The sequence below is a fragment of the Rhinolophus hipposideros genome (assembly GCF_964194185.1).
Source record: "Rhinolophus hipposideros genome assembly, chromosome: 11".
Lineage (NCBI taxonomy): Eukaryota > Metazoa > Chordata > Mammalia > Chiroptera > Rhinolophidae > Rhinolophus > Rhinolophus hipposideros.
This window is the reverse complement of record NC_138057.1, coordinates 44004940-44030886: the sequence shown is the minus strand read 5'-3', so window position 1 is coordinate 44030886 and position 25947 is coordinate 44004940. Positions and strand designations below refer to the sequence as shown.

The window sequence follows — 25947 nt, the reverse complement described above, 5'->3', positions numbered from 1 at the left end:
AAGTCTTTGGGAAGATGAGGCCAAATAGCAGAGAGAACTGTGCATAGGTAGTAATCAAAAGGTACACTGGACTGGAATGAGATATGGTGAGCTGAGAATGTACGAGAAGAGGCTGGAACAACGCATGGTTGTGTTTTGCCTTCATGACTCAGGGGAGCTGTGAATACAGGGACTCCAAACATCCGGCTCACAAGACAAGAAGCCAACTGAGCAAGTCACCTTTTTCGGAAACACAACGGAGCATAAAACCACACTTCTTTCTTTTCAGCCTTTGAAGTTTGGTATGTCTTTTTTCAACATGCTCAAATTTTGAGCATCCAGGTTTGCATATAAGAGGGTTTCTTTCAAGGCAATAGAATTGCCTTGAAAACAGTAACAGACATACAGAGAAAACCTAACTGCTGGAGATGCCTCAGCAATTTACATTTCCATATTAGAAGCTCAAGATTTTAAATGGAAAACACAAAACCCCACCTCATTACCTCTTTACTTAAGAGAAAATAGAAAATGCTTTGCAAGGGAAAAAAATGCAAGCCATGGGGACTCCCCCTCACTGTCTAGCAGTGCTCAAAGTCTAAAGGGCCAGCAAGGGCCCAGGGCCTGACACAGAGGTACTCACGGTTTTCCTCCTGGAATGCCTGTCAGGTTTGGAGGTATTGCTGGCACGCGCATGTGATGGTGTGGGTCAAATCCAACCTAAAATTTTTTTCAAACAAAACAATAAAACCAGACAACAGTTACATTCATTCATTTTATCCTACTCAATATCTTTTCTAAAACCTGGGAGAACAGATCCTTCAAAAACCATGTTTCCCCGAAAATAAGACCGGGTCTTATATTAAGGTTTGCTCCAAAAGATGCATTAGAGGCTTATGTTCAGGGGATGTCCTCCTGAAAAATCATGCTAGGGCTTATTTTCTGGTTAGGTCTTATTTTCGGGGAAATATAGAATTTTAGAAATATATACAGAAGTATTTATTGATGAAATGATGCAATGTTTATGATTTAATGGTACCATAATTGGGAGTGGAACATACATTAAAAATATACTAATAATTATTCATGCTCATGTTGGAAACAAAGCATTCACTATATCATTATACTATTTGCTGCACTTTTGTAGGGTCACAATTTTTTTAATGGAATAAACTATAAAGAAGAAATTCCCTCAGTTTACAAAAGAAAATGGATCTCAATATAATTACATATAATTTAACTTATAAATACACACCATATCAATACTTCGAATTAACAAACCCCATTAAAAGAATATGTATGACAATCCTCCGTGCTCTGAAATAGTTTTCTTTTATAAAACCCCACAAACGTACCACTGGTGATCTTCCGTAGGCGGCGGCGGCGGCGGCAGCAGCTGCCGCGGCACTCATCTGTGGGGAGATGTTGTGCAGCCCTGCGTAGGCAGCTCCAGGGCTGGTCAGCTCTCCATTCATCCCAGTGTGGGGCACTATCCCAAATGGGGTTGGATATGGACAAGGAACTGCCATTGGGGTCCTTAGGCTTGAGGCTACAGACCGAAATGGAAGGAGGAAATCAAAACAAGAACACAGGAAACAATAGTGCAGTAAGACACTCTTATATACATTAAAAAATAGGATCAGTAGTTTAAATTAGTTTGTTTCAATATTCTCAAAAGTCATTCAAGCCTTCATCAAGGGTCATTCATTCAACCTTATTAAATTGAACACCTACTATGTGCCAGACGTGGTAGGTGCCAGGTGCTTGTTTAGGATTAAATAACTTTCTGAAAAAGCCATTTAGTGCTGGTTATTAATAAATACTCTTAATGGACTGCACTCTTTAAATTGCTTTAATTTCTTTAAAAACAAGCAACATAAATATGTAGACAAACTTTTCTCTTACTAACCCAAAGGGTCGACGCCTGGCGGTTTTCCAGGTACAGGCCTCAGTCCAGGAGTGGAATTACTACCAGGGGTGGGTGCATCGGTTCGTGGAGTAGGGGTATTGGACTTTGAAACAGGAGTAGTAGATTTTTCATTCTAACAAGAGATATAATACACTGGCAATTAGAACACAGTTTTAACAATGATGTTGAAAAACAATGGTGTTTAATAACAATGATGCTTGACATTTAAAAAGGTAAAGAAAGGAAAAAATGGAAAAGATTCTTTAGCTTAGGCCTTTATTTTCATTAATTAAAGAGAGCTGGGGGTGGGGGGGGAGAGTTCCCTGAGACCACAAAACCAATGTTCAGGAGGACATAAACTGAAGCTGAATTTAGAGTAGAGTAGACCATTTCCAGGACACTGGTTAGTCGGATGAAGGCTGAAATATCATGCATCCTGACTATGACCGCCACTTGCTGGTGGCTTTGATTTAAATAAGACTGAGTGGCTTGAGTTGGGCTCCTTGTGGATTGCTCAAGTCACAAAAGACTTCCTGGTTAACAGGTCCTCTTAGAGACGATCCAAGCCTGAATTGTCCTACAGATCAGCACAAAGCAGTTGCCATTACAACAAGGCCAAAAGGCCAGGAAAAAAGAGAAAAACTTAATCGGACTCTCTGTCAGACATATCCCTCTGATTTGCACACAAACTGACGAATTTTCTTTCCTTAGCTGTGATTCAAAAGGTTATTGAAAAACTGAATCTGTCTTTTTTGTTGTTGTTAATGTTATATTATGGTGTAAGGAAATAACTGGTGAGGAAAAAGGAAGGCACATGATACAAAAATGGAATTAACTACAAAGCCACAGAAGAAGGGGTTATAGGGAGATTATCCTGACTTGCAAACAGTTACATTTTGCGTTTGTGTGTGAGTCAAGGTAGATTTTTATAAATGACAGATTCCTTTTTAGATAGGAAGGGAGAATCATTGCAATCATACATAGCTTGGTAATTCAAACAAAACTCGCAACTAAATCACATCCAAGCCAAAAACTAAATTTACCATAAACCACAGCTGACAACACCATCTCTGTAACCCGTGTGTACTTCATCTTCACTAAGACACATTTCACTCAATTTCCCCATATTCCTCCCCAAGCCTTGCAAAAAGACTCACAAAACAAACATCCATCACTGACAAGTAAGTAAACGCATCTGTTCCAAAAATATTTTTGTCAATTAAACCCAATTACCAAGCATATACACACACTTGGAAATAAAAGTCCTATAGGAAAATGTAAAAAATACAAAATGAAAAAATAACAGTCAAACCCAACCATCCTGAAACAGGGAACACTAAAAAAGATGGAAAAGAACTGCTTACAAGGCTAAGTTCTTTGGATTTGGAGGAGGGAGTACTGCTGGAGGACGCGATCGACGCCGGGCTGATCGGAGCATCCTTCTTGAGCAGGCGCGTCTTGTCTAGGCCATTCTCTCGTGGGGAATGTGCTGGGCTCCCTCGAGGGGAAGATGGATCCTACAAAGGAATATCTCAGGTATTAATGTAGCATACACATTCACAATGCTGGAGTACTTGGGTGTGGACGTTTCTAGCCGAAAGTAGTTAATAGGTTAGAACTGCAAAATATTCTGGAATAGATAAGACTCACCAAATTGCTGAAGAAAATATTTGGCATTGAGATCAAATAAAATACTACAAATTTATAGTATTTATCTAAAATAAAAACAAAAATTACAACTCTACAAATGTGCAAGTCACTTATCAATGAGATCTGTAGGCGAAGCACAGACATTTGGTATGCATTTATGGTTGGTAGTAAAACACACGTGTGCATCACAGGAAAAGAATAGCAATTGTAACAAAAGGCTCATTCACATGTAAAATCAGTAATACATAAAATTTTCAGGTAAATAAAGCGTGCGGGTCCTTTTAGAAATTAAGAAAACATTGTGGATGCTAATTGTTAGGACACTAGTCATTGTTAGAGCTGGGTAAGAAGAGGAAGTTAAATGAGCCATAAACATACCTCATTGGAAACGTCAACCACCAAGTTGTCATCACTCTTCTCACCATCGCTGTCCTGCATCGACAATTGACAAGTATTATCTCCTCCCCCAGAGGAAAAAAAAAGCCAGATTTACCCTAGATAAGTCCAGACTAATCCCTCACATCTTATAAAATTGAACTGCATCAAGAGTACTAAACACTACAGTGTACTATGTTCTTCAATCCTCATGATGAAGTTCTGAAGTAGGTAACATGATGATTCTATTTTACAGTTAAAAAAATTGAAGCTTATGACTTCCTTGATTCTCTCAAGTACCAGCTGCAAACTGACATGCCCACACTAACCCTGCCTACACATGGATGTGACTCGTTCTGTTAGCATTTTTTTAAAAACTGGGTAAATAGCCACAATTTTTAAATTGGGAGGTTTCACATGGAAATTCTAATTTTCAGCCTTTTTTCTGAGATCTACAGTCTTGTGGGGTACCACAATGGAAAGCTGAGTGGGGACTGCATGCCTCCGTATCAGTCTTATCTAGCTGGCTCCCTTCACTATGTGACTGGAAGGACCAGTCACTGAAGAAAAATGAGTCAATCCGTGCCAGGGATATCCTGGATGTCTCTACAAGTCGTATTCCACAAAACTTGCTAAATTGCTCAGCACAGGACATTTTAACAGGCTTTCTGTAATTTTACACTTTTCCTTAACATTTCTGGCTGACCACAAGAAATTCAGCCACCTTGAAATATATGGAGGGAAACAAATACATCTAGAAATAATAATATGGAACACAAATCTTCTATTAATATTAGTTGCCAGGTAAAGCACTCTGTTCTTGCTCACGGATATGTTGCACACTCACGCACACACACACACAGGACTTTGGCTAGCCAACTAACATGGCTCTAACTGCAATAAAAATTTTCCCCTAGGATGTTATCTTCTATTCTAGTGTTGGTTGGTGATAGTGAAAGGGTAAAATGGCTATTGATAAAAAAGCCAGGTAAACCAGCCTCCCCCAAAGCAAAGGTGAATGAACCTACATAACGAGCTGCAATTTCCTTTTCTTCTGTTTTCTGCTTTTTGCTATCAGAGGAGTAGTCTGTGGAGTTCCTGTGCTTCTCAGCACCTCGGAAACTGGCTGACGGGGACACCGAAGAACTCTGAAAATAGAAAGGGAAGCAGGGTTGAGAAATGATCAGCCATTTAACAGTGTGATTCTTTAATCATTTGAGACTTTATCTACTTTGTGTTCATTAGTACACACTTGCAAAGCTGTTAAGAGGAGACGAGAGAGAGGAGAAGAGGAAAGGGAGAAGAAAACAGAGGTATAGAGAAAAAAACAAGGAGAAAAAGAAAAAAAGGAACGGGGGAAAAATGAAAGAACAAGACAGAGGAAACAGAGATGGGACAGAAGGAGCAGAGAGATAAAAAAGGAGTTAGGAAATAGTGTAAACCAAAAGGACAGAATAGGTTTGGTCTAAAGGAGATGTTTATATTATACTATTGATGCACCTTCAGAGAGTTGAGAAAGAAAGCAGATACAAGAGAAAAAAGGAAGGAAGACAGGCTATTTTTTTTCCTCAAGTTTGCTGGTTAATGGGAAGCTAGTGTTTCAAGCCTCTACAGAGAAACTGAATTATTTAGAGTCCAGCTTGAGAGATAATTAGTAATTCCTCAATGAAAAAAAAAGGAGGTACTCTTTCAGAATTACTTAAGTACCCCCAAAATGGAGATCATGCGACACAAATATCTTATTTACAGAATTGTGCTTAGCCTTGTACCTTAAGGGCCTGGGAGATGCACAGTAGAATGTAAGAACACAAAACAAGGAAAACACACACACACACACACACAAACTCACACATACAAAAATGCACTTTATTGCTTTCTGACTTCTAGAGTTATCATGAACCTGCTCCTTCGTATCTCTGGAAACCCAGGAACCCCATTAGGACCACAGAATGGGGAAAGGTGGTCCCTGCCTCTTGGGATCATGGTAAGGACGATCTGTATGGGCTCAAGCTACGTCTGTCATCTCTGCTCTCCCAAAAAGCTCTCAACACAGAAAACAAACACTGGTGACAAGATCTGAAGCATAGAGAACGAGTCTGTCTGCTGTTAAGGCCAGGTGGTTACTGAGTACATTTAGGTGTTATGAGAGCTTAAAACCATGGATATAGAAGTGATGAAAGTTGGAACTAACCTTTGGATTTGGCTAGTGACTCAGTTCCAAAAAGACCGAACAGAAGGTTTACATAAAGGTGAAGAGAGTATAAGAGAGGGAACAGGGCCGGGTGCAGGGCTAACCAGCCGAGGGTGGGTTGTAAAAGCCTGAGGAGCCAAGTCCCTCAGTAAGGCACCAGGGCAAGACTCCAAGTACTAAATTAACCCAGCCTGTGCTAGGGAAGGGCTGATCTCAGAGGGTAGAGGAAAAAATACTTGGAGATAAGAAAATAAATTCTATGAAGAACAAGAATCACCAGAATATCTTTGCCTGGCATTCAAATCAATTCAGAAAACTGTTCATTAAGCTCTTCCTCATTTATAACTTTATTTATCTAAAATTAATACCTTGTACTTTTTTTCCCTTTATCTTAGTCTGTTAGTAATAATTAACTTGTATAAAGATACACAAAATTTCCAAGGGCCTTTTAATTAACTATGGGAGGCAGCGTGATTGCCAGAACTTTTGGCTATATATTCCGTTTTACTTCCATTGATCCAAAGTGATAGGTTCTCTTTTGTGGCTAAACTTTCAAAGCTTGTTGTGAGAGGAAAATAAACTTTTTCCACATCTGTGTCAGTATGGCTACCAAGAAATCACCCCCTAGTGGTCAGCTGTCCTGATGGCAATTCCACCACCAGCTCTAAAGTCAGGGGTGGAGGGTGGGACTTCGGAGAAGGAGAAAGATGAGATCATGACCAGTGAGTAGGTTCCCACTGATAGGGAGGGGCTGGATACTTCTAAACCCTTCCTTCATGTACCAGTGCCTCTTGCTTTTATATGAATACTCTACATGTATACACATTGTATACTATCCCTACTTAAACATATCCTGTGACTATCCCTACTAAAACATTCGCCATTCAGCTTAATGTAAGAAAAGATGGCAGGCATTTATTTAGTAAGGCTGAAGACTGAATCAAAACATTAGAAGCCAAACAATTTTAAAAAGTGGATTAATTCTGGACTTTCATATATCTCCACTGAGTTCCATTCTTCATTCCCAATGTGTAAAACTTGGTTCAATGCCTTTGCTTTCACACCATGACCCAACGCAATCAGGTGTTTATGACCATTACTGCATTGAAATCATGCACACAAACATCATCTGTGAGCTATTATCTACTATATTTAATACCAGAACCCCATATCTAGTTTCTCCCCCTCCAGTCTATTCTCCACATTTCTTGGATTCATATTTCCTAAACAGAGATTCAACAAATTGAATCCCTAAAAAGTGACAAATGGTTTCCCATCATCCACAGAAAACAAAAGCCCAAATTTCTGAGTATGGCTACTTTCTAAAGTCCTTCATTCCCTGTGGCAAACAAGGGTCCTGGCCTTGTCTCAGCACTATGAGCTTGTTGTTCTTTCCTGTGCTCTGTGTATTTTCATTGCATCTGTAGCTTTTTTTTTCAGGGTTTGCGAGAATGCCCTTTCCCTGAGTATCTTCCTTTTGAAATCTCATTCTTAAGAACCAGCTCTAATATCACCTTTCAAAGCTCCTTCAGATTCTGTCAGGCAGAATTAATCACTCATTTGTCTTTGTTCCCTTAACATTTTGCTCACCCAGTGAGTAAAGCACTCACAACCAATTTATGGCTATTTGTTTGCAAGGCCACTTCCCACTCCTGGGTTCTTGGGGTGATAAGGACCCCTGGCATAGTGAGTGGCATAGAACTGCCCAGAAATGTTTTTGAACATAATGACTAACCCCCCCCCCCCCGGCACTCCTTAATCTCAATCCAAAATTCGTATGACACATTCTCTTTCAGAGGGCCTCTAGGCTGAACAGTTCAGTTCCATGGGAAACCATTCACTAAAGTAAAGTAAGTAAGACCAGAATAGTGGCACCCCTTGGAAGTGGCAATACGAAAGCTCTGCCCTTTTTTCACCTTTACTCCTTTACCTACTTCTAGATGCCTTCATCCTACTAATTTGATATTTTATAGAAAGAAAAAAAACTGAATATGCATGTGTATGATTAACAAATCTCTCAGCCTTTTGATTCTGATGCACTCTACTGAAAGTTATTTCCACTCTGTCCAAAACGAAAGACTGATTTTTAAACAATGAAATACTTTCTTAAAAATTAATAGTAAATGGTAATGCTTATTTTGACTTTTATGCTTATTTATTGGTACACATATACATATAGTTTTACTTTTTAAAAAACTGGCTGTTTCAGGCTCTATGGGCAATATTATTCGTGAATTTTACTGTAGAACAGTTACATGTTGGAGTTTCCTGGTAGAATGATAAAGTAGTTAATTATCAGTGGCACTTAAAGGTTAAGCTGAACAACGGACACTGGGGCAATAAGCAGCATTTTAATAACATAATTGCTCTGCAATCAAATTGGACTTGGCACCAACTCTCGTCATGAATGTCATAAGTCCACTGTTCTGCCACTGGAAGACCACTTGGATCTTTGCTGGGCATGTGAACAGGAGGAATTACATAAATATTAATAAAGACAAAGTCACGCTTTTATAAGAAAAGCTTAGTTTTATTTCTTTGTTGTTATTTTAAAAGTTTAGCTAGGTTAGATATTTCCCTGGCTTATTACATAAGAAACTTATTGGAGCTGCATCATGACTGTATAAATCTACAAATTTAGAAACATTAAACAAATCTTTTCTCATTACAGTTTGATCATGTAAATATACAGCAAATTTATAACAAACAGAGAGTCACAATCAGAAGTAGTAGCCGAGCCAGAAAGGGCAAAATACCTTAAATGTGAATGTCTAGTAAAAATCTCTGAAAAATAAAGCAATAACCTAGAAGTAACTTTTTAAAAAAGCTCTGTATTTGTAAGAAGTAAACACGTGTATTAGGGTATTAAAAAAAAAAACAAGGTAGATGTTCAATGAAAGAAAAAGAGGAGAGGAACAAACAAGGAGAAACCAAGAAAAAAATATTAAAATTTGTAAGTCTTATTATATGAAAAATCCTAATTGCTTTGGTAGTAAAAAATAAGTTTTAAAAATAGTTATTCCTAACATTAAAATCATGTTATCTCAAAACGAGAAAAATTTTAGATCCTAGTTTGAAATCCAATCTAGACTTTATTAAGGGTATTTGACCAAGTCAGCTGGAAAACTGACACCTCCAGCAATCTAAAGGGCTGGGTCTGCCTCTTTCGCTTTCCTTCTCTGCCACCTCAAGATCAAAGATGACCATGTATGAGAAAGAGTTCTATAAAGTATATTATGCCCCCCCCAAAAATAGAGGGGTAGTACTGTTATAATTAGCTAATTTTAATAAGAGGTAGCCGACTTTACTAGCAGGCAAGAGCATCTCTCTAGAGTCGGAATGCCTGAGTTAAGAGTGTAGAGTCTTCCACTTAATAGGTGTGTAGCCTTGGGCATGTTGCTCAGTGTCACTCAGCCTGGTAGTCAACGACACCCTTCCCTCAATTGGGCTGCTTTGAGGACTAAATGAAAGAATCCACATAAGGTACAAGGTACAGATCCAGGCAGATAACTGAGCCCTCTGCAACAGCAACTCAGCGTTATGACTGTACCACATTCTACTTACTACAGACCTGCTGTGGATCTTCTATTTTAAGCCTCACATAAGGAATATGCTAGGCATTTGGATAGCACTGTCCCTCAATATAGATATACAGAAGGTCCATAATGATAGGGTTTCAATAGGCTGCTATTAACCAAAACACATTTCCTATTGCAATCACAACAGGTTTTGGTTCAATACTGCAGGCTATAAATACCACCTTCACATTGAATTGTCTAATTTGATTTCAAATGCACATCAAGCTAATTCAGCTTTCCACTGGCATAGGTGCAGTGCTCGGATGCCCTGCCCACTAACAAGATTCCAACCAGAAAGAATACACTAAAGCTCAAGCAGACAACCAAGATCGAGAACTCTAAAACTCATTCATTACCATTTGTTGGCTCATCAGCTGTGGCCTTCAAACAACCCATCTACTTGGCACCAAAGGGTAAATTCCTTTTCAAACAGATAAAGGGGATAATGATGGGGCAGAGGGCACCATGAAAGTCTGGCTGAGGTGACTGCAAGTCCTGGTTTGTTCCCGCTTTACAGTGCTGACCAGGCCTCTTTACTCTCAAAACCAGCCCAGGTTAAAAGAAATTATACTGCTCTTCTACCTGTAGTTCATTCAGTACAGGAATTAATTCAAGTCAGGAACCATTCAGGGGGAGTTTGGTTATGGCGGTGGGGGTGAGAGGGCGGGAGATGGCAGGCTCCAGAGCCCTGTAGACTCTTTATTGATGCCATAACTTCCATCATGATTCCCTCTGCAAAAGACCAATACCTAGAACAGAAATGAAGACCGGTGACTTTTTTGAATTCAGATAGGCCAAGGTACTGTTGGAGATCAGCAGGGACTCAGCCCACCCCTAAGCAGAAGGGCCGTCAGGAGAAGCCCACCAATCGTAAGTCATCCAGAGTCAACTATGGTCCTACTCCTGACAGCATTTCAGGCACAAAATTCTTTCAACCAGTACACTTACCCCAGTAAATTTCTAACTGACATTCTCTTATACAGTGTTACACACACTGTAATATATTACAATTTGTATGTTCCTGTTCATGGAACTCTTTTTTTTAAATGATAAAACATTTTAAAAATGTATTATCTCATTGATAAGGGAATAACCAGGAGAGATGGAGAAAATAATCCTCAACCAGGAAAAATTAAATGTAAGAACTTTACAATAAAAATTCTTTGGTCAAAATGTACATGTCTTATATACTGACTCATAACACATGCAAATTTATGTAAATTAGCTTAAAATTTATTACATGATAGTGGTGAAATACCTAAATATGGTAGGGCTCTGAGCCAGTCACTGATGTCAGCCTATTGCTCATTACGGTAAAACTTTTTAAAAATAACCTGCTTGATTAAGGAAACCATTAAAAACACAATCTGTATATAACCCTCACAGAACTTGCTTTTTTCAAATTAATATAAATCAAAATTCACCTTCAAAAATGACTGGGACTTTCTGAAGACCTGCCCTTCTTAAAATAAGATTTAATATAAACTCCATATAAAGTAATGAGTCTGTTCTTAATAAATGTTTCACCTTTATAACATGTCAAGAACAACACGCTCTTTAAAATGTTCTAATGTTGTCTTTGTCTTTCAGCTTCTCTCCCAGTAAGAGAAATTTGGTTTGAGATAAAGAAGGAACTGACAGAGGAATCGTTAAGAACTGGTAGAGCTGTGTCCACAATGGCCGTGCTGTGGCTACTGGAGTCAGACAGCCCTGGGTTCAAGACCAGTCTGTACCACCTGCTGAATGACCATGGACAAGTTAAAGACCCTCTCCCAGCTTCCGGCTCCCCAGTGGGTAAAACGAGGCTAATGAGAGTGCTTCCTCAGGAGGCTGCTGTGAGGCGGACAGAAGAGTGCACCCTGCGAAGCACATGGACCTAGCACTATGAAGAGCTACTGCTCTTCGGCTAATGTGGAAAAACCACCACGCACTCTTAACCCACTAATGGCTGCGCTCACTAAGTATTTACTGAACACCCACCAAGTACAGAAATACAAAGATGCATGAAATATACACCTTGCCCTCCAGTAAGGGTCCACTATCCGTATTAACTTAGTATACTGAAGTCCTACATATTTTTTTCCTTCGTGCAGTAGAATATACAACACTTCAATATTCAGTCATTCATATGTTTTGTTTCCACAGCCTCAGTATTATGTATTACTTGGTCAGGATAAAATGCTGTAATAATTTATAAGGTATCAATAAAATTGATTTTAAATTAGAACATTATCTTAATGTCCTCTTGGGGTTTCTTGACTGTTATTTCCTCTTCCTGGAATAAAGAGGTTGGCTCCACCCCAGAAATTTCATTAAATACAGTTACTTTAGCTGGTGAGCTGAGCTGCTGGAACATGATGTTTTGACACCAAAGATACAGGTTTAATTCTTGTGTAGCCACCTTAGTTTCCTCTCTTGACAGCCAATGACTGCATGTAGTCCAAACTGTGGGCCATAGGAGGAAGGAACTGGGGGAATCAGAGGGGAGACAAGTACACCCCCTCAAATACGTACCCTGACCACTGATGGAGAGGAGAGCCCAAGCACAAACTAAATTAATCAAGTAGTTATGACTCCTGATTATTAGAGATGGCAGAGTATTAACAGTCTCCTAGAAACTATAAAAAAATGTCCAAGTGCACACAAATAATAACATTCCTAAGTGCACTTGTCCTCTACCAAGAACTCTTTTCCCTCATTCATACAGATTCTATAAATCTGGTATGCTATGTTAATTATAGTCACATGCACTCGCCCCCTTCTTCTGGGAATACATTTTTCAGTATAATACCTATAAAATATATCCTAAACCATTCATTCACCTATTGCCTTATAATCGATGCTATTAAGTCTCACTGCTGAAAATGAATCAGTTGAAAATGAATGAGTTTGACTGCCCTAAAAAAAAAAGTGGGGGGGGCCGACAAATTTCTTTCCTGAGTTTTCTGGGAAGGTGTACTGGCTTTAGATTTATTCTTGTACTGTGCTCTGTTCTTGAATGAAAATATCAACATACTTCTAACAGCTGCTTTGAAAGAAGCTGAAGTAGGATAGCTGCTCAGAGGAAATAAGTGACTCAGCTTTAAGACTTGGCAAGCTGTACCTTAATGGACCAGAATTCTCATTTAGTAACTATTAAAATTTATTGGAAAAGAAAGTCTTTTCATGTTGCTATTTTTTCCAGTAAATTGTTTTAATCTATCTGAAAGGCCAAACATTTTTTTCTTCCAAAAAGTGTTAATTCCAGAGAATATATATATTACATATTATGTACGCAAATATACTCTATACAATATTGGATGGTAATTCAAAAGGAAACGACAGTATACTAATTTGAAGGTAGGTTGCCTAACAGTTTTAAGGTTGCTAATCCTTAAAAATTCCAAATCTTCTTCATACCACCTCAAAAGGGCAAAACAGTTTTCAGGGATCACTTAGCCTATTTGGCCTTAAGGTCCTTTATTAAAATGTTAAGGTGAGTTGTACTCTAGAACAGAATTAAACTGACAAATGGAAATATAATGTGAGCTACATATGTATTTAAATTTTTTCTAATAGCTAGAGTTTTAAAAACTAAAAATAAAAGACAGGTAAAATTATTTTTTAATCACATATTTAACCCGGTGTATCCAAAAATACCATGTCAACATACAATTGATACAAAAATTATTAATGAGCTATTATATTATACATTTTTTTTCAGTACTAGGTCTTGAAAGTCTACTGTGCGCTTTACACTTACAGTACTCCTCAATTTGGACTGGCCACATTTTTGGTGCTTAATAGCCACATATCACTTGTGGCTATCATATTAGGTAACAAAGGTCTAAAAGTTCTTTAATTCACAACAGAAATCAATATTCAGTTAAGAGAAGCATCGAGCACTTTATAGAAAGTACAGGTCTGATCTGGCTGCTGCCTACCTTCTCCAGTCTTAGCTGAAAGTCTCTTTCTCAGAGTGCTGGACACTCCATACTCGTTCACTACTCAGTGCAAGCTTCTGCCAAGAACTCTTTTCCCCAGACTCTGAGTGGCTAGCATCTTTTCTGCAACCTTTAAATGCCACCTTCTCAGAAAAATCTTGTTGGTGATGCTATCCGAGATTCCTCCTGGAAATCTCTAGAATAGTCCCTTTTTCACTTCCTAGTATTTTTATCACAGCTATTATTTTGGTTATTTGCTTTTCTCTCCTACTTGATTATAAGTTCCAGGAAGGTAAGGACCATGCCTAGTTTCATCACACAAAAATCCAGCACTTGGTTTGGTGCCTCAATTAATGGCAGCTGAAGAAATGAATGAGTACAAAACTTGATCTGCTCAGACATTAATGCTATGCATGTCTTCCTTGTTCCCATATATTGTCATTATGTTGAATACATATTCCTAAAGGACATGTACAATTATACCTTATTTCTTTGTATTCTCAGCACTCAATACAATGACTGTCACAGTCAGAAGAATAGTTTTGTGTGAATGTGGGAGGGGAGAAATGCAGGTGCATGTATGAAGGCATACCAAAGGAGGGAGGCAGCCTCCCAAAGTGGTACTTTTTGAAAAAGATATAGTGGCAAAACAATTTTCCGAAAAGATAACTCTTGAAAAGATATTAAGAAGCAGTGCAAAAAAAAATAAAACTGAAACAAAGGTCAGAATGGTGTCAGAGAGAAGAGGGTAAAGGTGGGTGCCTTTTCCCTGTTTACCCCCCTACCAATCAAGGACACAGCCCCCGCCCCCATCAGCACCAGGCTTCACCCCTGGATGGGCATGCAAGGAGTATTTGTTGTAGAAATGTATCAAGGCTATCAATTCTTTTTATTCTGAAAGAGATAAATCTTCAGCATAAGGGAGACAGTTTCAACTGGTTACCCCTCTTTCTTATCTCTCATCATATACTCATCAACTATTTATGACTGAGGAAAAACAAATCTTATTCAAGTCTGACCATTGAAAAGGCAGGATTTAAATGAATCCTGCCTGACCCACCACCATGTGAAGAATGCAGCATCAGCAGTTTTTCTGCGGCTGATCACTTAGAGAACAGATCCCTGAGGATCTCCTGGAAATGTTTATCCCTCAAGGAAGTACCTGGTAAAAGGAAAAACCCTTAGTGCTTACTTTTTTTTTTTTTCTGGATAGTAAGTCAGGTGATAAAAGAAAAAGCCAAATATAGGGCAAATACTTTTTTTTTAAGCTTCACATTCATTGATTTTTAAATCAAACGACTAGAGCTTTATGTAAATTTTTAGTATGTAAAGCAACATAAAGCATTAATGTTAGTTTAACAAAGTGACTTCAGTATACTGAGGGATGAAAACAAATGAGACAGATACTTAGAGGCATAATTCCAAATCGTTCCAAAGAAATGATTTCAAGCAGCTTTCACTTGACAACTGTATCTAAAGATCCAGGGGTCTGACAAAACACGTAAAACACTGGAAGAACATGTTGATTTACCAAGTGTGTGCCAAGATTACTCTGGTCTAACCAGGAAACAGCATTCCACTAACTAGGGCTAAGATACTGAAAAGGGAGTCAGGTCACGGTTACATCTCCCTGCTCCCCTCAAACGATCATAGGTCAGAGAGCTAAATTATAAGGAAACTACTGAAAAGATCTCAGAGCTTTGTCTACTTGCCATCCCAAGTAACTGTGAGTGCTGGTCTGTAGCTCCTGCTTCTCTGACTTTTCCCTCCTCCGTTCTCCCCACCCCTCACGCTGGCCCCCCGCCCTGCTAGCAATACCTCTTGTCAATACTTCCTCCTGCCGGTGGCACTATGGGCTAAAGAGGTTGTTGACCCTTATTCTAACATGTCCTTTTAGGTTAATTACTTTTGTATACTCGGTGTACCCAGTGACATTTAATCATTATAGTGCTACTCGGGTAAACAGAACTGAATGGAGCCAACTGCAATTTGGCATCGAGCTAAATGGTGCGGTAATAGCAGCATGCTGAAAATGGACTGGAAGAAAATACTCTCACTCACCACACTGAGAAACGAGGTGAATACCATTCGATCAATCACTATTTTATTAGAAAGGAAGGACACTAGCTCAGTGGTAGTACGCTTTGTTATTTAATACAAAATATGGCTGGAAGGACATCCTGCACTTTATAATGTAAGGACAGTCTTTTGTTCACTGAACGAATGAATGGAGACAAAATGACTTTTGTGGTGTCTCTCTCTTTGCATGTGTGCACACACACGAGAGCACACACACATCCCATCACAGGACAGCCCTTTGCTAACACAGCCAACAGTGTATTATCTTGCTAGTCTTGGTTTATAAGCGTGCACAAGCATCTAGAGGCGGGAGGTCCCATGACTTAGTGTGTACAAGAAAGCATCCAGCAGCACAGGATTAATAAAATGTCATGTCACAGACCTTTGAGCCACTGACAAAGTTTGTTAAAACAGACACCCATGGCCTTTTTCCCACTGGGAATGGTGTGGGTTGGAAAGGCCATTAAGCAGACTTCACAGAGCCAGGCAGATGGTAATTCTGTGGACATACTTTCAATACTATAGTTGGTAGATGGACAAAATGAAGCTTTACCCCTGTATCTCAAGAACAACAGACTGAGCAAAGTCTCATGTGTGAACCAGTTGAATCCTGAGAGTGTAACTGAATGGCTACTTTGTTGCAAGGCGCTAGACACCACAGACACAAAGGGCATCAAGCACCACCAGTTTTACAGTGGTGGGGTCTAAAGGAAGTGAATGAAGTAACTACGGGGGCTCTAGAGCGGGTACTCTGGTTTCAAATCTCAGGACCAGGACTTATTAACCGCATATTGGCAAGTTAACCCCTCGGAGGCCTCAATTTTCATACCTGTAAAATGAAGATAAGGATATGTGTCCTACAGGATTGTCATAAAGACGAAATGAGATAGCTACATGAAGTGGCAGGCTGCCGTTAGTATTTATTTCTGGAATCTGCCCTAGAAGGCAAAGGCCAGGCCTCTAGCAGCAACCCTACCCAATCCGGGGCAGCAGGAGGCCCTGCAGCGGCACTGTTGCCAATGTCTCCTCTGGGCCTTCCTTTGGAAGAGGTCAGTGGGCACTTCCTCAAGCATCAGATTCTGGGGAAAAGTCACTCTGTCCAGATTCAAATATTTCAGACAGCCTACTCTCCAAGCTAGCCATCTAGCTGCCTTCTTGGCTTGGTGCCTCTCTTTCAATGTTCTGCTCTTTTTCCTTATTTGTAGAACTTTCGTCAAATGCACTTTTTAGGATGACCTTGAGTTACCGTGACAGAGTGAAGACTAGACTTGCAACCCCAGCTTCACTAGAACTTGACAAATGACTCTTAAGTGAGTGAGGTATCAGGACTAATGGGGTGAGGGAACACAGCCCATACCCCTTGTCCATAAAGGAATGCTATCAGTTGCTGAACTAAGTCCCATCTACGTGCCAGGCAGTCTGCCGGGCCCTAAGGCTCCGACTCGGAACACAATTAAAAAGACTGATGAGGAGCCTGCCCTCATATAGCACTGGTTCTAGTAACAGGACATAAAAATAAAGTCACTTAAGTTATTATTAATAAAATTAATAAAACAAAATAAGTACAAGTGACAATGTGGTACAAAGGCAATAAACAGGATGCTAATACTGAGACTAATGAGTGACAGGATGGTCATGGACGGCCTCTTCAAAGGAACGGCATTCAGGCTGATGTTGGAAGCAAAAGTTGAGATCAACCTTTTGAACAGCCAGGAGAATGCTGCAGATAGAGAAAATGGCCTGTGCAGAGGCCCCGAAGAAGGGGGAAACTAGCAGTGATACTAGAGAGGCATAAGGGCTGAGTGCCGGCTGTGCAGGGCCCAGCAGGCCATGGTGAATCTGTGTTTCTTCTAAGTGCCACTGGGAGCAATGAGATGACACGTGTTCTAAATACCTCCCAGGAGGCCTTCGAAAAGTTCTATGTGAGATGGGAGCCAGAGTCAGAATAAAACTTTTAGAAGCACTTTAGAGAAGAAAAGATTATGTTGCCTACCTCCACCCTTGGTAATTAAAACCAATACTAAGTATACAATATAAACCTTACACGTGTGCTAAAATTAAAATACCAAAATTCTGAATCAGAGCATCAAAACTGAGCTGTCATCACTTTTGATGTCCCTGTTTTACTAGTGCTGTTAGCGTGGGCTTCAGTGGGCTGCCAGGTAATAGAGCTTTAGAGGAGAAGCAGTGATGGGGGACATGATGGTGTCTAGGATTGGACGGGGTTCTGGAGAAGGAGAAAGAGGATGGATCTGATAGAGATGTAGAGGGACAACCAGTGACCCATACAAATATATGGATGTGTGTGCACACGTTAAGTATGCACGGGTATGTGTAAATATCTACCGTGTTTCCCCGAAAATAAGACCTAGCCGGACCATCAGCTCTAATGCATCTTTTGGAGCAAAAATTAATATAAGACCCAGTCTTATAGTAAAATAAGATGGGGTTTTATATAATATAAGACCGGGTACAATGTAATATAGTATAATATAATATAAAATACCGGGTCTTATATTAATTTTTGCTCCAAAAGATGCATTAGAGCTGATGGTCGGGCTAAGTCTTATTTTCAAGGAAACACGGTATGTATGTATATAATTAGAATGGAATCAAGTTTGTCAACATACTGATGTCATCTTCATGCATCTGCAATCTGATACAGGTTCTTACTGGAAAAGGAAAGGGCAGGAGTCTTAGGTATCCCACAAGAATGCTCCCAACCTGAAGGGGCTCATGGGACCTGCATCCTCCAGGTTTATCACAAAAGGAAACACAACAGGGAGGTTTGGAACTACTGATCTCATCAACCTGATTTACATTTCCACAAAGTGGTAGACCAGGCATTAGAGGTAGATGCTAAAGAATAAATGCTGATCCTCACTAAAAAGGAACTCATAAAGGAAAGTAAGATGCATTTCTGTGATCCACAGAAAACTGAATTATAAGAGCACAGGGAGATATTAATAAGAAAGAGTGCTCTCAGGTTCCAAGAGAAGTGGGATTTATTCAGAGACTTCCCATGAGAGACACAAGCCCAAGAACTGCTTGGCATGGAGGAGTAAACACTGTCAGGGCCCAAACATGGACTGCGGCATTTCAGGCACGTGAGGAGACCAGGTGAGGCTTTGAGGAAATGGAGGAGTAAGGCACAGAGCAGCAAAGCCCCTCAAAGGTGCCCTGTTTCTGGGATGGGTAATGGGCTGGGATGAGACAAGATGGCAGGTTGCAAACAAAATTCAAGGACTGGGCAGTGGTTCTCAACCCTGGCTGACTGTCAGAATTACCTACGGAGCTTTACAAAATAGGCCCACCTAGGCTCTGCCTGACTCTCCTTGGAGGGGTGGGGCCTGGGCCACTTTACAAGCTCCCAGGGGATTCTAAAGTTGCAAACGTCTGATCTAAAGCACACAGAGAATCAGCAGGCACTGCGATTGCTGTCAATCGGAACTCCTCATCAACTAGAACCTCCTACCAATTAGCGACATGTCACCTGCAGCCCTTTCAGAGAGCACAGTTAGCTCAATAGCAGTGACAGCACCCCAGACTTCATCTACCTGTGACTGTTCCCCTCAAGACAAACTACATTTAACTGGTAAGAAATGACGTATTTCAAAATCAAAGTTTGGAGCTGGGAGAGAGAAAAAACTCAATCACAACCATGTCACAAGATGAGGCAAGATACTCTTTACACCTTTCTGAATGCCTGAATGTGGTGTTCCGATGTGTGACTCTACAATGCTGACAAAGGAATGTATTTTCAGTGCCGTAATTAAAACAAGAATCTCAATAAAGTGGGCATTACGAGATAATTGGCCATCCTCAGGTATTAAGCAAACTGTGGTAAAAGCCAAGGATACTCATCGCCAAGGTCAATTACAATAATTGCTTATCTGAATTACATTATTGCTATTGTAAACCCCACTTGATTTAGAAAAGAAAAAAAAAACTATAAAAACTGATCTAACACACAGCACAGGGAAATGACCTGCGAAGGAGTTCTTGTTGCTTGACTACTGGTCATTTAAGAATTCCTATAATCATCTTCGTAGCGCCCCCCACTCCCTTTAGGCCTATCCTTTTAAAATGTTTCCTCAGCTTTGCAGTCTGAGTTTATTACGGAAATATGCCTATCAGACGTCAGAGAAGTAAGTGGCCTAGAAGGGCAACATATTGTAACACAGGGAAATGGAATGGCTCTAAACTAATAAAAACAGGGGTACAAGAGAAAAACCAACGCCCATTCTCTGTGAGTTGCATTCCAATCCAGAAACGGAGTCAGTTATGCTGGTTTATAGCTTGTGGGAAGATATTTCAGCTTCCACATGCCACCGTCAGCCTGTCTACATTAACACCCAGACTCGAGTAACAATGGTCAACCAGAAGAGAGTCAGGAAAAGCTTTGAAGACCAGAAGAGAGAAACAGGCATTTTAACCTTCCTTTGGGTAATTGGAATGTGTCTGGCAATCGAAGAGTATAAAAGTTCTTTTTTAAGCTGTGATTAAACGTCAAGACTTTGATGTTTTATATGGTATTTTCCCCCCAGTAATTAACTGCACTAATGAAGTTAATTAGTGGGGAAGAATGCTGTATAAAACATCAAAGTCTTGATGTGTAGTGTCACCATCAGTCCAACTAAACAGTAATAAAGAAATCATTTCTTAAGCGCACTTATGCATGCTCAGCACTTCTATTTACAAGCTCAAGTTGTATGACAGGAACATTTTTCAAAATATCCAAAGATGCTTTCCACAGTGCAATGCAACTGCACTGACAGCAACAACATACCATTTAATATAGTGCAATTAAGTGGCCAAGAACGCCACATAAAGCAAAAGAATTGAGACATTTAATCATAGTTAGGAGGATGGTTATAAATCTACCATTACTGTGAGATGAAGAAATGGAGGAAAACCAAGGCAAATAGCCACAAGAAGAACTATGTAACCCGAAGGCTAATGCTAATTATGCATTAGATAGTGGATTTAGCTTCAGTCTGAGGACAGAAAAGGGGGGAGGAAGCAAGCTATGGAACTACAAGAACTGCAGACAGCAGGTCCTTTTAAACACTATGGGGAGGCACCAGGTGTACTTTGCCCTTTCCTTTGGAACACAGTGTGCAGGGATGGTAACAATACCAGAACGTGAAGACCAGCGAGCGGTGGGCCTTCTCAATGTGAAGGTCACAGCTACGAACAGGCTCTACCAAACAAGGCAGGCAAGTTCTCATCTTTAGCTAGGATGAGAGAAATCACTTAGCCTCTTGCTACACAAAGGTGATCCACTGTCCAGCAGAATCAAGATCTCCTGAGAGCTTGTTTGAAATGCAGCATCTCAGGCCCTACCCTCCAGGCCTATAGAATTAGAATGTATATTTTAACCAACATGTGTGTTTTTTATGCTCATTATAGGTTTGAGGAGTACCTGTCAACTTCAACTTCCTCACTGTGTATAGTAAAAAACCTGACTCTCGAGGGATGAAATAACTCATCCTCCATCTAGTAATGCAGGGCACACACTGGAAGACAATCCGATCCTCTGATTCTACCAGGCACAGGAAACGATCCTGGATACTGTCAACAGAAAACAACCTGTATACAGAGCAGCAAAACAGTCAGGGGAATGACAACAGGGCTTGCTTCACTAGGTCTGACAGATCTGAGTTCAAATCGATTTGACCTAGGCCAAGAACTCTATCAAACATGTACGAAATGAAAACTTACAAATTCTGTAAATATGAAAGATGAAAAGGACATTCAAATGTGTGGAAAAAAAAACCCAAAAAGTTTGCAGGAAGGAAAAGCGCTGCGGTCTCCACTTTATTTTTTTCGAAAAGAGACAAGAGAGAAAATGTGGCATCCGTGGGGCCACCACATGTGACTACAGAGGACGAGGACTGCACAGCTCTGGGAGTGTGACTGCTGCCGCACCGCTGCACGGGGCCAGACGTACTCAAGCCCGGGAGGCAGTGAGAAGCATGGGAAGGCTTGTTGCAGCATGTAAGGCTGGATCCAAAGGGCACTTAGGATTCAGGAGGATGAAAAAAAAAGGAACACGAATGGAGGTAGGCTACATAAAAGCCAACTGAAGTAACTTCATCAGAATTGTTAATCAAATAATAAATGTGTCTCTCCCCAATGAAATGTGAGCTCCATGAGGGCAGACATTTCTTTGTCTTTTTCACCACTATATCCTCAAAGACTAACTACAATGCCTGTACTTGGCTAGCCACGGAATAACATTTATACATAACAGTTTTGTGGCTTATATGTCGACGGTCACTGTGTTTAGTTAGCATCATAGAGCAATTACTACATTGATGATGAAACAAAACTGACAGATAAACTTAATTCTTGGGAGCTACATCAGTTTCCTAGGACTGACGTAACAAATTCCTACAAAGCAGGTGGCTTAAAACAACAGGAACTGATTCTTTCACACCTCTCCAGGCTAGAGATCAAGGTGACAGGCAGGGCCATGCTCTCTATGAAGGCTCTAGGGAGGAATCCTTCCTGCCTCTCCAGCTTATGGTGGTTGCTGGCAGCCTTGCATTACTGGGTTGTGGCAGCACGACTCCAATCTCTGTATCTGTCTTCACATGGCCTTCTTTGTTTCCCTCTCAGTGTATGTACTTCCCCGCCCTCACCCTCACTCCCAGTAACGGTGACAATGCCACTACAGTGTCTTGGCAAAGATTCCTTCTAGATGACTTTCCCACCACATCCACACAGCTTCAGTACCAAGGTAGAGGCATGGCTTTTTTCATGTTAGGATCCCTATACAAAAGTTCTCCCACCGACTTCTTATTTCTTTCAGACTCTCGCCTCATCTCCACCTTTGAAAGTACTAAGCAATTCAACCTGTAGCCCTTCTCCAAAAGAACAACATTCATAACGCAAAATGATGACTATGACCATCCCAAACATTCTCTGACTCAAGACCTTGAATGAGTGAGGGCAGCAGCAAACAAGGTGTGACAGACTCACAAAAACATCCCTCAGGCAATGTATGGGGGGGTCCTTTGAGACACAGGGATACTGGGTTGAGGATAAACTAAGAGTACATGAACTTTTCCTTTAAAAATTAAAAAAAAAGTTTTATGATATGCCTAAATGATGGGAATGATACATACATTTTCTTATTTACTTGAAAGTCAGTATCTGAAATCAATGAAGTCTCAATTACAAAGTCATTCTATATTGAAAATACTCTTTGGTTATGTATAGGCAAACGCAAGACATTTTTAAAAACTCAAGCGACCGTAGCTGAAAAATGAAAATCCTACTCTTATATCCTAATATTTTGCTAAGTAGTTAAGTGTGATAATTGACATTCAGACATATGACCTTCTGTTCAATTCAAATGAGTTAGCTTTAGATATTTTGTGACGACTATTCTTGGAATTTAAGTACCTCATAATAAAATCCATCTTTTGTTTTGCTTTTGTTTAGAAAAGGCTTAAATAATCTCTCTAAAACAGTGCTCTGGCAAACACTTTTAAATTATGTAATTCACCAAGTTCAGCGCTGCTGGTACAATCACTTTCAAAGAAGATGGCTATAATACATTATCATTACAGCTATACAATCCAAGTTGAATTTTCTTTGGCTGAATTCCTAACATTTTAATGCTGAAATTGATCTGTTTTAAAAACATCATGTGAAGGGTTTTTAAATACCATACATGCCCAAGCTCTTTATTTTAAATGCTTTAGAAATGAGCTTGCATAAACAGAAAAAAAAAAATCTGTTCTCTAATCTAGCATTAAGCGTATTTTAAAGAACAGGCATGTTTCCAAACAAACTACTGCAATATACAAAATACCCAGCAGGGATGAGGATAATAATGCTTCTTATGTGGGTTTAGAACCTAGAGAAAGCTGACATTTCATCAAAGTTGTCTTGGAAACAATATTCTTAGCATTATTTAAAACAGAAGAGGTGCATATTTGGGCGTGGGCTATTTTTCCGGAAGCAGTGAGATTGTGATGTATAGTGATGAGAAATGGGAGTATGTAAGCACGGAAATTATGCGAGGCATTCACAAGAACATGGGACCCCCATGACTCACATGCCAGGCTACAATCCAGTTTCCACTTGGGCAGATTTTTCTTTACCTAAAAGAACACTGTACAGATTGACTTCAACAGTACCCACAATTTTTCACACTTCCCTGTATCTATCTACATTTGGCAGCACCCTGCCATACTGATGCTAGACTTGGTCATGTAACTTGCTTTGGCCAAGGACACAGTAACAAACTTGATGCAAAGAGTAGCTCTCTTGGACTCTGCCACTGCCCAAAGAACAAGCCTGCTGGGGGGGTAACAAGAGATCCCTCAGCGAGAACTAGGTTATCCGGACTGAAGACATTCTAGACCATCCAGCTGACTGCAGACACATGAGCAAGTGAGTTCAGCCAAGATCAGTCAAGCCCAAGTTCAGGTAAAAAGACTTCCCCCACAGTTGACACAAAGACTAATTAGATGTAACAACTAGTTTTCATTTTATACTGCTATGTTTTGGAAACATACTAAAGGTTTTTTACAGAGCAATTGCTAACTGATACAACCATTTAACTGAGATTATACACTATAGGAATAAATGCTCCTTCACCTTTTTAAGTCATACATATTGCAAATAGATAAAAACAATGTGTATTAAAAAGCAAGCTCATTCCTTTCTCAGCCTCTTGACTTCTCTAATATTTTAAGAAATAAATCAACATAGTATAAATGAATTCATTATTGTTTCACTAATACCAACTAACAGTTGAAAAGCATTCTGTAATTTTCAAATCATTTCCACATGTATCACTGTATTTGCCCTCTCCCAAATTTTGTTAGGATAGTATTATCACCACTATGTTAGTGATGAGTGAACAGAACTCTGTGACTGCTTAAGGTCCTACAGCTAGAGAAGTAAAGCTAGTATTAGAACACAGGTCATCTTACTCTATACTTCAACTGGTTTTCACTAATACCCTAAACACATAATAAGGATACCACAAGGTCAGTGAGATTATTCACACTTTATCAATTCATGGAGTAAAAACACAAGACATAAAAATTGCATACTAATATAACTGAAATGATGTAGGAAAAAATAGAATGTTTCACAGTATGAATCCTAAATTACATTGATATTCCAGGATTACATAATTTAGGTATGTATCTTAAGTTTAAAAATATCCTTTCTTAAAAAAAAATATATATATTTTCCCAAGTCAGTATTTTTCAAAATATTCTCAGTATTCAAACCGTGTACACAATTTTGTGCATCAAAGAAATGTTGAAGATAAAAGGACCAGAGTAACGATGCCTTCATAAAATTAGAACAGGCACCATGGAAGCTCTACAATTGGTTTTCTCCAGACTTTATTATTAAAATAACTCTCAACTTCATGTTTATGATCAGCTTAATTCTACGTCTCATCTTCATTTAAATTTCTTCCTGAGGAGAGTTTTAAAAGAGCATCTTTTGGGGTTATCATTTCATGAAAAGTGCCACCTAAGCCCTGGGATGGGGTCAATAGACTCTTGAAGCCAAAAGACAACAGGCTGAGAGAAGGAAATAATTCACCCTAAAGAATAGCAAGGAGCAAACTGGGAGTTAAAATCAAAGGTTGGCCATCTTTTTCTATAAATGCTTTGGCAGTAATCACTTTAGGCTTTACATGAGGCCTCTGTTGCATATCCTTGTTTATTTGTTTACAACCCTTTAAAAATGTAAAAACTAGTCTTAGATCATTAAAAAAACACACACACACACAAAAAACACACCCAGAAAATGGATTTGGCCTATGGGCCGTATTTTGCCCAGCCCCTGATCCATATAACTACAACAGAATGCAGTCATTCCTACATTTTGTAGAATTTAAAGACTATCACCAAACCTACTGTATCACAACTGTCCAGCATTCTCTCCTCAGCGTGGACCCAAGAGCGGAGTGAGGAGGGTCTGCGTGGTATCATCTCCAGTTCCACACAGGAGTCATTTCTAAGATGCTTGAGCACTTTGATTTCCATAACTTTAAATGCAGGGGAAAGGTCATAAATTGTCATCGGATAACTTCAGTTATTAGTCAACTCAATTTCATGGCTTAACTTATGCCTAGGATATTAGGCGGGAAATTTTTGGCCGACTGGTTTGAAGTAGACCAGGCTAAAGTTGCCTGAACGGTCTTCTCTCCCTGCACTGATGTATTCAAAAGTGTAACAAACGGCTACTATAACAGAGGTACCCAGACAAGAATACAGAAATCTT

The 25947-nt window shown here is 39.7% G+C and overlaps 1 protein-coding gene across 9 annotated transcripts in view; it reads right to left on the bottom strand.

Annotated features, from left to right (window-relative positions):
* Nucleotides 1–25947, bottom strand: part of TLE4 (TLE family member 4, transcriptional corepressor) — a 142402-nt gene that overhangs the window by 17665 nt on the left and 98790 nt on the right. For all 9 annotated transcript variants that reach the window (XM_081066080.1, XM_081066081.1, XM_081066084.1 and 6 more), the window contains 6 exons: nt 4939–5058; nt 3914–3967; nt 3250–3402; nt 1886–2018; nt 1332–1525; nt 620–696 (listed from right to left, as the gene is read on the bottom strand). In XM_081066080.1, coding sequence (XP_080922206.1) covers nt 620–696; nt 1332–1525; nt 1886–2018; nt 3250–3402; nt 3914–3967; nt 4939–5058 — 731 coding nt within the window. The remainder of the gene's footprint in view (nt 1–619; nt 697–1331; nt 1526–1885; nt 2019–3249; nt 3403–3913; nt 3968–4938; nt 5059–25947) is intronic.